This window comes from Petromyzon marinus, chromosome 34, assembly GCF_048934315.1.
Source record: "Petromyzon marinus isolate PM22_M1 ecotype Great Lakes invasive population chromosome 34, UKy_Petmar_22M1.pri1.0, whole genome shotgun sequence".
NCBI classification, from domain to species: Eukaryota; Metazoa; Chordata; class Hyperoartia; order Petromyzontiformes; family Petromyzontidae; genus Petromyzon; species Petromyzon marinus.
In genome coordinates this window covers 3,641,372-3,654,493 of record NC_133700.1, presented here as the reverse complement: position 1 = coordinate 3,654,493, position 13,122 = coordinate 3,641,372, and the positions used below count along the sequence as shown (strand labels likewise).

The following is a 13,122-nucleotide window of genomic DNA, read 5'->3' as shown; positions in this document are numbered from 1 at the left end:
TTGCCTTGGAATTCAGCGACCCACCCGTGGTCATACACCTTTCTCAGTCTTAGTGGTAGATGGGCGGAGCCTGATAACCAATGGATGCACAAATAATCCTCTGTTCAGTAGTGTTTACTTAATTCAGATTTACTCCAGCTTTGAAGACTTAACAAAATGTGGTTTGCCGTGTAACAAATGCCTCTATAGCAGGGCATACGAGACTTGCACCACCTTGTGCTGCAGTCACGTGTTGGCCGGGATCATGACGATTCCATCAGCTAGCTGCAGCTATTACTGGTAGGAACGAAGTTGTAAACTGAGTGTACCAGCCTGCAATAGATTAATGTGTCCGTCCGTCCGTCCCCTTTCAATACTTTAACGAAGTGAAATCTCGTGCTGTTGGGTGTAAAAAAATTCCAATGTTCCTACCAGCCCACCCTGCAGGGACCTGTTTTTCCCCAGACATGTTCTACATGGCTGGGTACTCTCGCAGGGGACACGACAAGAACGTAGCTAGCTGCATTTAAAGCTCTGTGTATAAGTCACATGAAAAAGCATTTGCCAAATAAAAAACACCTCGTGCTGATAAGAGACGATTGCAGGGCTTTTAGAAATATCTGTTCACTATTCTTTTCATATTCCACGTGGAAATTGCATGATAGTCATTACTACATTTGAATATAATAGGAAGACCAAAGGAAAACAAAAAAACAAGCAATTCAGTCCATTCAACTACTTTTAGTATAAAGTTCAAGGGCTTCTTATCTTCCTTTATATTAATGTGTGCCTTCCATGGCACTAGCATCAACTACAAGTGACTCAAATATTTTTCGAAGTCATTTCCCAATTGGCAGCAGATCTGTAGCTTTAGTAATGGAACCTAAGTACTTCCACACAACTTGGAGAAAATGTACTCAAACTCATTCAGCACAGGTGCATGTGGGTAGAAAAAAAGTCTAAAAAAATTAGGCACACGGAATCCATAAATGAAAGTACTGTATTTTATACCAAGTTGCTCAATTTGTTGACGTTGATGCATTAATTACAGCAATTTATAATTTTACATTTTGCCACTGAAGCCTTAAACAGGTGACATGTGAAAACTAGCACAATGGCATTTACTGTTAATATTTTAAGAGGGTTGACCAAACTTTGCTTCTATTGTTTTACTAAATGTTAATAAGCTGCCGGAGAATTATGCGCACAATGGTACTTAGTGACACAGCACATGTGCATAAGGCATTAATAAGAGTGGCAAGATTTTAGGATTGTATATTTTTGTCAGAATGTTGACATGTTTTAACACCCCTTTGTAGTAATCCTTTATGGATGTAATTGACCACAAGGTGAAATGTAATCCTTTTATTTGAGGAAAAATTCTCAACCTATACATAAATTATAAATACAGCGTGAGACATTTCAAAAAGTGGCAAACTCATTTTTAAGGATTAATATCCCTGAAGTCCGTTGTATACATTTTGAGCTGATTCTTGCTTCAGAAGCTCTTTCAAATCTGCACGACACAAATAATCTCATTAAGAACACAATAAAAATACAAATTTTGGAGCAAGGCCAGGCTCAACAAAAACCTCAAATACCAAAATGTGATCATGGCTAAGGTCACCAATGCTAGCCACACCTCACCAATGCTCTCTACCCTCTACCGGATCTCACAGATGCTGCACAGTAGTAACACGATCTTCCCTCCACAATGTGCCCCATCAGTCTACCACTCTCTTCCCTTAGGTCTTCCCCCTCCAATGCGTCTCATGACAATTGGCCCTACCCAGTCCTGCACAAACGTCTCACCCAGCACAGCTATATTTTGTCTCAATGTATCTACACAACACTCACCTGCCACGTTCTCTTCCGGACTTCTGCATTGCTTCATCCTGTATTGCCATGACGCTCCTAGCATCCATCTCACACACCTGTACTCAAATTCCAACAACTTCTTTTCGATCTGCTGACTTACAAGTCCAGTTCTCTGATCCATACAGTAATAGATATCACTCCTGTCTCAAATACCCTCTTGTTTACACACAAAACGAAAAGTGAAGACCATTTAGTGGCTTACCATCTTTCTGCTGGATGGTGAGCTCCCCCTTTGGGAAGTCGACATCGAAAGTTATGATGAGTGAACCACGATGGTGGTTGTTGTCAAAGTTAGGCAGCCCTTCTTCCTTCTTCCTTATCCGGGCACCAGGCCACGTCACTTTGTCTCGGACGATCTTTACCTGCAACACAAAAGAGATTCCCTTACAGCACACTTTCTAATTAGCATTCAACATTGGTGTCAAGTTTTCCATTACTAATTATTTAACATTGCCGTTATGTGCATCTTTCCCATTAATCGAGGCAGTCATTTTATTGCTCTTGCGCGCACTTTTAATAAAACCAAATAGTACATTCACTATCAGCAATGCAGTCGGACAAAAAATTGCTTTCCAGAATAAATAACTCCACCAAACTGAACTGCAGGCAAATTTCATGACGTGCAATGCAACATAAACGTTCGTTTATTTTAAACATACGATTGTACATATGGCAGTTTTGAAATGTGACCACGAAGTAATTACCTTATGTCCATCCAGATGAATGATATCCATCTCAAACCCAACAAGTGCATCCACTAATGAGATGGTGATGTTTGTGTAGAGGTCATCTCCTCGCCTCTCAAAGACTGGGTGCCTGACACAGAAGGCAAGAAACACACCAGCGATAGGGAAGGGCCAATTAACTAAAACACAAGCTTCCTATATATTTGTTTACAAAGTTTCTGGGCACAGGCCCAAATGTATGTATCTTATGTGTGTGTGTTGAACTTCTTTTACACCGTACGCATCCCACCATTGCCAATGGGAGGTGCAGGGGAAGGACGACAAAGGTCCAATGCTAAGCATCCATCATTAAACACGACAGTTAAAGTTGTAACGACAAGTTGCACGTTCCTTGACTTGAGCAAGGTTATAAGAGCTTTGTAAAAGAGACAAGAGGCGCAAATTTCAAAGTGTAGCAGCAAGACGCAGAGAGAGAAGTGCTGTGACCTGCAGTGTGGCGATTGAACAAGGTGCTGATGAGATGGAACAGTCTGTTAGAACGAGTCCTCAACATTGACTAAATGAGTAACAGTTACTATGTTAATAGCCGGCGAGCAGGTGACTGGAGTGAATCAGTGAGTGTTAGATCAACTAATGTTTTTTTACATTTAATGCTACCAAGTGCAGTGAGGTAAGAACTGGATGCTGCATCCCAGATGTGACGACAGTATATAGTTGTATAAAAAAAAAAACTCTTACAAATTTAAGGTAAAAAGGTTCTTCGGTTTAATTAATGCCACTGCCAATGCAGTTCCTACATAATGACACCTTGCCGATATTAACTATGTTAATCTTTGTGTATTTTTTATTTTTTAATTATATCTTAAAGCTATTTTATATTCGATATTTATTCAATTTTATATACTTCAGCCCCTTGGTGTTAGTTAGACTTTTAACCCTTATTATTACAGTAAGACTTGTTTAAAACTTATTTAAGATTTTAGATTCCTATATGTTGAATGTATGCACCATCCTGCCAAAGTAAATTCCGTGTCGGTGTGAACTTTCATGGCGAATAAAACCCTTTCTGATTCTGATTCACTTTAATTGCAACAACAGCGATCAAGGCGTGCGCGTTGATAACTTACTTGAGAACTTTTATTCTGAAGCGGAGATCTCCGGGCTCTCCGTCAATGTGAGGTTCGCCTAGGGTGGTAAAGGGATTAAAAAAAAAAAGTACTTTAACAATTACGTCTCTTTGTGAAAAAACATTTCACCACGAAATATAAAAATTAGATATAAAATATATCTTTAGAATAATTTCCAAGGAGACAGTCATGCACATTTTTTTAATGCAATGAAATCGAAAGAGCCAGACTTTGTGTTTAAAAAAAAAATATTGCAGTGCAGTCTCCCCTCACCTTCTCCCAGAAATGGGTATTCCATGCCGTCCCGAACACCTGGCTCTATCTCCACCTCCAAAGTTCTCTCCTCATTGACCAGCCTGCAGAAAGTCGACGGCACAGTTGGTCCAAGCAGCAGTTTTTCCCACGTTGAGATGCACAACTCGTACGAGAGTTATCATGCAGAAAATACATTCATGCTCTGGCAGCTGCTAATGTATCCCAGTTGTATTGTGTCGGGGCTGTGGTGGGCGCAAATTTACCATTCCTATAAACATATCGTAATAAAGATATGGGGTGTATAGCTTAAAACTTTTTGCAATCGTAGTATTATCATTTCTAAAACACGGTACCGTTCCCCAGCCAGCACCCCCTCTAAATTAAATATTAAAGTTTTGCACTGAAAGGTGACCCTACGTTTCACGACTACCAACTGCTACCTGATTGTGCAACATGTATAAAAAACGCCATTCGGATCACATTTACCACAATTAATGACGACCACATAATTCCGCCATTTACACAGAAAAATTAAACGGATTTTTTTTTACCACTGAAAATTACATCACTTACTTGACATTCGGGCACTCATCACAGACAGTTTCCTGTGTCATCTGGAAGCGCCCAGGTCCCAGCTGCGTTGTTCGCATCTCCTGTCGGCAGTTACACCGCCGTTTCCCCGAAGTCTGTTTTGCCACCGGCTTGTTCCTTACAACCTTTTAAAAAGAAATATAGTCATAACAAAAAAATGCAATGGAAAAAAAACAGTCCTGAACATCTATAAACTTAATTTGGGTACAATACAAAACTATTACTGCAACAATCTTTATTGACCTCATACAAACCAACAGAGAAGACAGAATCTTATCAGACATTACATTTTGAGCAGAGTTGCTATTTGGTGAGGTGACCATGAAGATTTCAGGAACCCCACAGCAATGTAAAGTCTAAATTTTGATTGAAAGCTTTCGTGACTGCAGGGATTTATATTCTTGGTTCTTTCGGTAAAGTCACGTAGAAGGGAAACAATAAAATAATAAAAAAATGTTTTCATTATTTTATTGTTTCCCTTAAAAATACATTTTTATTATTCCCTTAAACATATATTTTTATTATTTTATTGTTTCCCTTCTACGTGAGTTTACCGAAAGAACCAAGAATATAATGTAAAGTCTGTAAGATGAATACTCCTCTGGAGTAGGACTCTATTACAACGAGTATTACTAAGCATTACAATGCTGCAGGAGTTTAAACGGACGCCGAATTCACATTGCACGCAACCTTGCCATTGCACCGAGCCTTTGTCAATCTCACCTCAACAAAGTTTCCTGAATAAACTTCTTCAAGGGTGACCTCAAGCTCCATGACAACATCACTTCCTCGGGGGATGTTACGGTCTTGCTGTCTGCTTCCTCCCCCAAAGAATTCAAATCCAAAATCTCCAAAAAAGCTACAGACAAGAAATAACAACAAAAAGAGCTAAAACACAGTAAAATATAAGGATATTATAAGATCATGTTTAGAGCTCTCAAGAAAGGTGAAACTTATACAATCACATGTTGGCAGTGAGTCGATAGGGTAACCGCTACCGTGGTACTAAGTGCTGCTTATTGTATTGACCACAGATGGACCAATGGCCGGGTAAACCCCCACCTGTCACATTCCCACCGATATTTGCATGCTCTAACTATATACTCTATATGTATTGGAAGAGATGGGTGTACCCACCCACACGTTACCCCAACCCACAAACTATGGTTTACCAATTTATTTTGTGGGTGAACAGAGGTGGGGGAATATTTAGCGAATTTGCACCATCGCTTCAACCACTTCACCGGAAGATGGAATGGAACTGGCGACCTCTGCATTGCAGGTCCAGTGTGCTGATCAATACACCACAGAAGCTCATGTTGCATGTGTGTGTGTGTTTTTTTAATAGCCCCAATTAAAACAGCCAGAATTGCTCAAGATGCTCAATTGGTCTGTCTGGCACAGATAGGAAAGGCAGTATCCTCTCTGCGAATAGGAGCAGTTTTACCAGGAGTCTCAAGACAGTTGCCCAGTACTAAATCAGACTGAATATTTATTTTTACTGGAGGAATCCGATGAGCTATCACGCTCTTTTTCACAGATGTCCAGTTGTTGTGGGTAAGAACTTTACAACAATACAAATTGTCACAACAACACATACATATCAACATCGTTAATAGTTTTCACGAGATCAAAAGGATGCAAAAAGGCAGTGTGTATGCAGTGGCCTGCGATTGCAAAATGACTGCAATCATAGGCTACATATTGTGTTGGCTACGTACTGTGCGGAAGAAGTTCAACATACATACGTGTACATTAAATCTAAATACCTGAAGCTCTCCGACATTCAGCCAACACAATTTATCGCAATGTCCCTTTGTCATCAGTTTTCTGAGCTCTTACACACCGGGAACATACACAACGAATGCACAAACTCCACTGGAATAAACTGAAAAGTTACATTTCAATTGCTTTACTCGGATGATATCATTAGGTTATAACCTCCACGCTTCTGCGACTGCACCGAAGCGCTCTCTGGTGAACGTACTGTGAGAACGCATCGGCATGGGAGCCATGGCCGCCTTCCTTGAGCCCTTCCTCTCCGTGACGATCGTATGTCTTCCGCTTTTCTTCATTTGACAGCACCTGCAGCAGCAAAATGCATGCCAAGTGCGCACGTTTAGTCTCAAGTTCGTTTCTAATTAACCACCAGGTGAGGATTCAAGCAACCATGAGTCTCATTCGCACCAGTGATCTGAGTAAAAAAAAACCTAATACGATAAAAGCAGTATAACAATGAAGCTCAGCGGCATGAGCTGGGTTGTGTGCAGCTGGGTTGTGTAGAGAGAATACACAGTTGTACGAGTTGGGTTATGCGTCGCTGGGTTGTGTTCAATTGGGTTGCGTAGTGAGAACACAGTGGTATGAGCTGGGTTGTGTGTATCTGGGTTGTGTAGAGAGAATACACAGTTGTACGAGTTGGGTTATGCGTCGCTGGGTTGTGTTCAATTGGGTTGCGTAGTGAGAACACAGTGGTATGAGTTGGGTTGTGTGTATCTGGGTTGTGTATAGAGAGCACACAATAGTATAAGTTGGGTTGTGTGTAGTGATGACGCAAATTTCCTCACCTACCGTTTCGCACGGTAGGCTTCGCACAGTGGGGAAGGAAGGTCAACATTCATTTATACAATGAGATAAGCTGGGTTGTATAGAAATATGAGAATAGGGTTTTCCCTTTTTTCTAGAAATAGTTACACAGTGGTATAAGCTGGGTTGTGTGGAGAGTACACAGTGGTACAAGCTGGGTTGTGTGTAGCAAGCTGGCTTGTGTAGAGAGAGTTGAGCTGGCTTATGTAGCGAGAGTTACACAGTGGTATGAGCTGCTTTGTGTATATGTGGCTTGTGTCGAGAAAGTTAGTGGTATGAGCTGGGTTGTGTAGCGAGAGTTACACAGTGGTATGAGCTGGGTTGTGTGTATCTGGGTTGTGTGTAGCTGGGTTGTGTGTATCTGGGTTGTGTGTAACTGGGTTGTGTGTAACTGGGTTGTGTGTATGTGACGTGTTGAGAAAGTTAGTGGTATGAGCTGGGTTGTGTGTACCTGGGTTGTGTGCATCTGGGTTGTGTGCATCTGGGTTGTGTGCATTTGGGTTGGGTGCATCTGGGTTGGGTGCATCTGGGTTGTGTGCATCTGGGTTGTGTGCATCTGGGTTGTGTGCATCTGGGTTGTGTGCATCTGGGTTGTGTGCATCTGGGTTGTGTGCATCTGGGTTGTGTGCATCTGGGATTCTGGGTTGTGTGCATCTGGGTTGTGTGCAGCTGGGTTGTGTGCAGCTGGGTTGTGTGCAGCTGGGTTGTGTGCAGCTGGGTTGTGTGCATCTGGGTTGTGTGCAGCTGGGTTGTGTGCAGCTGGGTTGTGTGCAGCTGGGATGTGTGCAGCTGGGTTGTGTGCAGCTGGGTTGTGTGCAGCTTGGTTGTGTGTAGCTGGGTTGTGTGTAGCTGGGTTGTGTGTAGCTGGGTTGTGTGTAGCTGGGTTGTGTGTATCTGGGTTGTGTGTATCTGGGTTGTGTGTATCTGGGTTGTGTGGAGCTGGGTTGTGTGCATCTGGGTTGTGTGCATCTGGGTTGTGTGCATCTGGGTTGTGTGCAGCTGGGTTGTGTGTAGCTGGGTTGTGTGTATCTGGGTTTTGTGTATCTGGGTTGTGTGTATCTGGGTTGTGTGTATCTGGGTTGTGTGTAGCTGGGTTGTGTGTAGCTGGGTTGTGTGTAGCTGGGTTGTGTGTAGCTGGGTTGTGTGTAGCTGGGTTGTGTGTAGCTGGGTTGTGTGTAGCTGGGTTGTGTGTAGCTGGGTTGTGTGTATCTGGGTTGTGTGTATCTGGGTTGTGTGTATCTGGGTTGTGTGGAGCTGGGTTGTGTGTATCTGGGTTGTGTGTAGCTGGGTTGTGTGTATCTGGGTTGTGTGTAGCTGGGTTGTGTGTAGCTGGGTTGTGTGTAGCTGGGTTGTGTGTATCTGGGTTGTGTGTAGCTGGGTTGTGTGTAGCTGGGTTGTGTGTAGCTGGGTTGTGTGTAGCTGGGTTGTGTGTATCTGGGTTGTGTGTATCTGGGTTGTGTGTATCTGGGTTGTGTGGAGCTGGGTTGTGTGTATCTGGGTTGTGTGTAGCTGGGTTGTGTGTATCTGGGTTGTGTGTAGCTGGGTTGTGTGTAGCTGGGTTGTGTGTATCTGGGTTGTGTGTATCTGGGTTGTGTGTAGCTGGGTTGTGTGTAGCTGGGTTGTGTGTAGCTGGGTTGTGTGTATCTGGGTTGTGTGTATCTGGGTTGTGTGTATCTGGGTTGTGTGTATCTGGGTTGTGTGTAGCTGGGTTGTGTGTAGCTGGGTTGTGTGTAGCTGGGTTGTGTGTATCTGGGTTGTGTGTATCTGGGTTGTGTGTAGCTGGGTTGTGTGTAGCTGGGTTGTGTGTAGCTGGGTTGTGTGTATCTGGGTTGTGTGTATCTGGGTTGTGTGTATCTGGGTTGTGTGTAGCTGGGTTGTGTGTAGCTGGGTTGTGTGTAGCTGGGTTGTGTGTATCTGGGTTGTGTGTATCTGGGTTGTGTGTATCTGGGTTGTGTGTATCTGGGTTGTGTGTATCTGGGTTGTGTGTATCTGGGTTGTGTGTATCTGGGTTGTGTGTATCTGGGTTGTGTGTATCTGGGTTGTGTGTATCTGGGTTGTGTGTATCTGGGTTGTGTGTAGCTGGGTTGTGTGTATCTGGGTTGTGTGTAGCTGGGTTGTGTGTATCTGGGTTGTGTGTATCTGGGTTGTGTGTATCTGGGTTGTGTGTATCTGGGTTGTGTGTAGCTGGGTTGTGTGTATCTGGGTTGTGTGTAGCTGGGTTGTGTGTATCTGGGTTGTGTGTATTTGGGTTGTGCGGGAGTGCCAGAGTGGCGTGTGAGAGGCGTGGCTTTGCGAGCTTCACAACAGCTGCCAATGACACCGAAAGTTCGCGTGACGTCGCTCCAGCCAATCCGGTGCGGCCAGCGCCACGTGTGAGTGCGGAACTCGCGTGACGCGGGGACACTGGCAGCCAATCCAGGGTGGCCAGCACACCGGCAAAACGCACTGTACGACATGCACTTGCGGGGTAGTGTCAGCCGCGGTCTTTCACACACCACGGGCGTGTGTTAACGCCACCCAAGCCTGTAGCCACATCACAACAACAGCCTGTACCTAGACCACAGCCTGTGTTAATAACACGCAGCGTGTGCCTAAACCACTCCGCCTGTACGCACACCCTATGTCTGTGTTAATAACACTGCCTGTGCCTACACTACACGCGTTTGTTAATAACAGCTCGTACACATCACAACAGCCTGTACCTACACCACAAGGCTGTGCTAATAACACAGGCGCGTGTTTTAATAACACAAGCTAGTGTAAGTAGAGGCTATGTTAACAACTCAGGCTTGTCGTAATGTATGTGTCCTGCTCAAATCGACATTTAGGCAGTGCTCAACACTTGATTCCAGCCCTAAGCTAATGGTGGAAATCACACATTCCTATGGCAGGAGCAAGTTACGATTGAACTTCCCCACGAACAGGCACTGCCCTCGTTTGATCAACTCCGGAGAAAGGGAGATCGTTGGGGTTGAGTCAACCCCGCAACCAGGATCCGAACTCGCCCCCTTCAGATTGCGAGCCGCTCGCTCGACCGCTGATCCCCCGTGGCCGGACAAAGACATCCCCATCCACCTTCAACCACCACGAGTGTGATACCAGGCCTTCCACAGCTGACCACGGAGCCTACTCGAACGACACCCGCGCGCAATCCCGTCCCCGCTATTGAACACGAAACCCCCGCTGTGTTCCCCCGCAAGCCGATCGAGAGCTCGAGGGGGTCACCGACACGGAACTTGGCAACGGCCACGCACCTCGTAGGCAGCGCCCAGGTCCTGGAACTTGTCGGCCGCCTGCGGGTCGTCGGGGTTCTTGTCGGGGTGCAGCTGCATGGCGAGTTTCCTGTACGCCTTCTTGATCTCCCGCGTGGAGGCTGAGCGAGACACCCCCAGGATCTTGTAGAAGTCGCGTCTGCCGAGGGGGAAGGGACGAAACAACCGGCACTCGTTAAGGGGGACGACACTCACCGACAAGGGGCAAGCAGTGGCATCTCGCTTGCTCGCAAAGAGGACGCGACCCCCCGCCGCCGCCGCCAAACTCACCCTGCCAGCGCCTGGGCGCACAAGTGCAGAGACAGCAGCAGCACGGCCCAGGGCGGCTGTAGCTTCATTGTAGCGCACCGCAGTAGGCTGTATTCGCCGCCGCCGTCGTCGCTGCCGCTGTTGTTGTTGAATGGCCCTCTCTGGTGCGCGCGATCTTCTCGCGGCTCCACGAGTTCGCCACTCGCAGCAGCAGCGACTGCTGCTTCCTCTTCGCGGCTCTCTGCGCGCGACGTCACCACGTAACCCCCTACGCGCGACGTCACCACGTAACCCCCTGCGCGCGACGTCATCACCTAACCCCCTGCGCGCGACGTCATCACCTAACCCCCTGCGCGTAACGTCACCACGCACCCCCTGCGCGCGACGTCATCACCTAACCCCCTGCGCGTGACGTCACCTCGCACCCCTGCGCGTGGCGTTACCACGCACCCCTGCGCGTGGCGTCACCACGCACCCCCTGCGCGTGACGTCACCACGCACCCCTGCGCGTGGCGTCACCACGCACCCCCTGCGCGTGGCGTCACCACGCACCCCCTGCGCGCGGCGTCATCACCTAACCCACTGTGCGTGGCGTCACCACGCACCCCTGCGCGTGACGTCACCACGCACCCCTGCGCGTGGCGTCACCACGCACCCCTGCGCGTGGCGTCACCACGCACCCCCTGCGCGCGGCGTCATCACCTAACCCACTGTGCGTGGCGTCACCACGCACCCCCTGCGCGTGGCGTCATCACCTAACCCACTGTGCGTGGCGTCACCACGCACCCCCTGCGCGTGGCGTCCCTCCGCTCGGCGTCTCGTGCACTCGCACGCCACGTGCGGAGAGAGGGAGGGGCCATGTGTGGGGAGGGGTCTGGGATAGGTCCTGTGGCGGTCCGGTGTGGGTCCTGTGGCGGTCCGGCGTGGGTCCTGTGGGGGTCAATCGTGGGTCCTGTGGGGGTCAATCGTGGGTCCTGTGGCGGTTCGGCGTGGGTCCTGTGGGGGTCCGGGGTGGGTCCTGTGGGGGTCCGGGGTGGGTCCTGTGGGGGTCAATCGTGGGTCCTGTGGGGGTCAATCGTGGGTCCTGTGGCGGTTCGGCGTGGGTCCTGTGGGGGTCCGGGGTGGGTCCTGTGGGGGTCCGGGGTTGGTCTTGGGGGGGAAGAGGTCCAGGTCGTGGTGGGTGCGGAGGTGGGGTGTTCGAGGTTGTCCTGGTGGGGCGGCGGGGTCTGTGGTGATTTCGGGGTGGATCTTGGTTAGGGTTATAGAGCTATGGTTATAGGGTAAGTTCATGGGTGTTAAACTCAATCGAACAGCGGGCCGGTTTCGATTCAAATGCACCTGCTGGCCACACAGTTGCGTCTACGGGTGCGTGGGTGATCACTTGTACACGTACTGACATCCCGGGATGTACTGACGTCAGTACGTGACAATTAACCTTAACAGTTGTGTGGTCTCAGTTTTTGTATGCTCACTGAGCTATATAGCTCTTTTTCAGAAGCGACCTAGCTACAAATGATAGCTTTACGAAGTGGCTTATCATGTGGAAATGTATTGCAGGCAAATACTCTAAACTTGTAAATGTGAAGGGGAAAAAAAAACGGAGGACCAGGAAAAAAAGTCTACGCGACCACGGGGAGAACATGCAAACTCTTAAGATACAGGTGTCAAGGTCGGGATCCAACCCACGACCTCCTGTATACCAGGCGATGTAGTTAACATCTCGCCACCGCATAGAAGTCGGGTCGGTAGTTTGGGGCAATGAGTCGGCGCGTCGCTACAGAGTCCCTCTAGCGCAGGGGTCGGCAACCAAAATAACAAGAATATGAATTTCTTTATAATTCAATAAAAAAAACTAAATATTTCAAAAGCCGAAATGCATGTGAATACAAGACAGTCCCTTATGAGTCGCATGCGGCTTCGGAGCTGCAGGTTGTCGAGCCCTCCAGCGTCCATACCTGTCAACCCCTTATCAGTGCCTACCTTTTATTGTTTTATATATTATTTTATTGTTTCCCTTCAACGTGACTTTACCGAAAGAGCTAAGAATATAGTGCCTACCTTATTACAGTCCAATTCATACCTTATTGGTCACCCCGTGCCCTTATAAATCTCAACATTCATCCTACAAAGTCCCATCACAAGGGAGAAACACAAACACACAATTGTTTTGTGCCCGTATTGAAATGGCTGTACGCCGTATGGCCCTGACAAACTCAATTTCCCTGTACAAGAATACAGGGTAAACCGTATGGGTTGACAGGTTCGAGCGTCTGTGGTCACAGCACGACCAGAGCCAACAAAACCCGTGGCCGCATCTCCGTCTCACTACGCGATGCCACCGCATGGAAGTGAAATCGCGGGTTGGCGGTTTAGTGCCACCGTATTGGCCACGTTGCGTACAACTTCGGTGCCACAGGCGAGTCCATGGAAAACAGTGGCACTTACTGTGCGGTGTTCTCCGCGGGTTCAATGCGGAGAGCTGCTGCCACACGGATACCG

General features: G+C 47.3%; 1 protein-coding gene across 1 annotated transcript; it reads right to left on the bottom strand.

The window, feature by feature from the left end:
• Nucleotides 1-969: 969 nt before the first annotated feature.
• DNAJB11 (DnaJ heat shock protein family (Hsp40) member B11) lies at nucleotides 970-10,949 on the bottom strand. The gene is made up of 10 exons (XM_032965422.2): nucleotides 10,645-10,949; nucleotides 10,357-10,513; nucleotides 6,504-6,601; nucleotides 5,240-5,375; nucleotides 4,499-4,641; nucleotides 3,944-4,026; nucleotides 3,671-3,728; nucleotides 2,562-2,673; nucleotides 2,060-2,219; nucleotides 970-1,495 (listed from the first exon to the last, which is right to left on the bottom strand). Exons 1-10 carry the CDS (start codon nucleotides 10,932-10,934, stop codon nucleotides 1,431-1,433), a joined length of 1,302 nt encoding a protein of 433 aa, XP_032821313.2. The 5' UTR covers nucleotides 10,935-10,949; the 3' UTR covers nucleotides 970-1,430.
• Between the last annotated feature and the right edge of the window lie 2,173 nt (nucleotides 10,950-13,122).

Coding starts and splice junctions, on each gene's coding strand:
- DNAJB11 (XM_032965422.2), bottom strand. CDS start 10,934: ATGACGTCGCGCGCAGGGGGTTACGTGGTGACGTCGCGCGTAGGGGGT. Junction 4,642..5,239: donor ATTCAGGAAACTTTGTTGAG/GTGAGATTGACA, acceptor TCTTTTTAAAAG/GTTGTAAGGAACAAGCCGGT. Junction 2,220..2,561: donor TTCATCTGGATGGACATAAG/GTAATTACTTCG, acceptor TTTGTGTTGCAG/GTAAAGATCGTCCGAGACAA.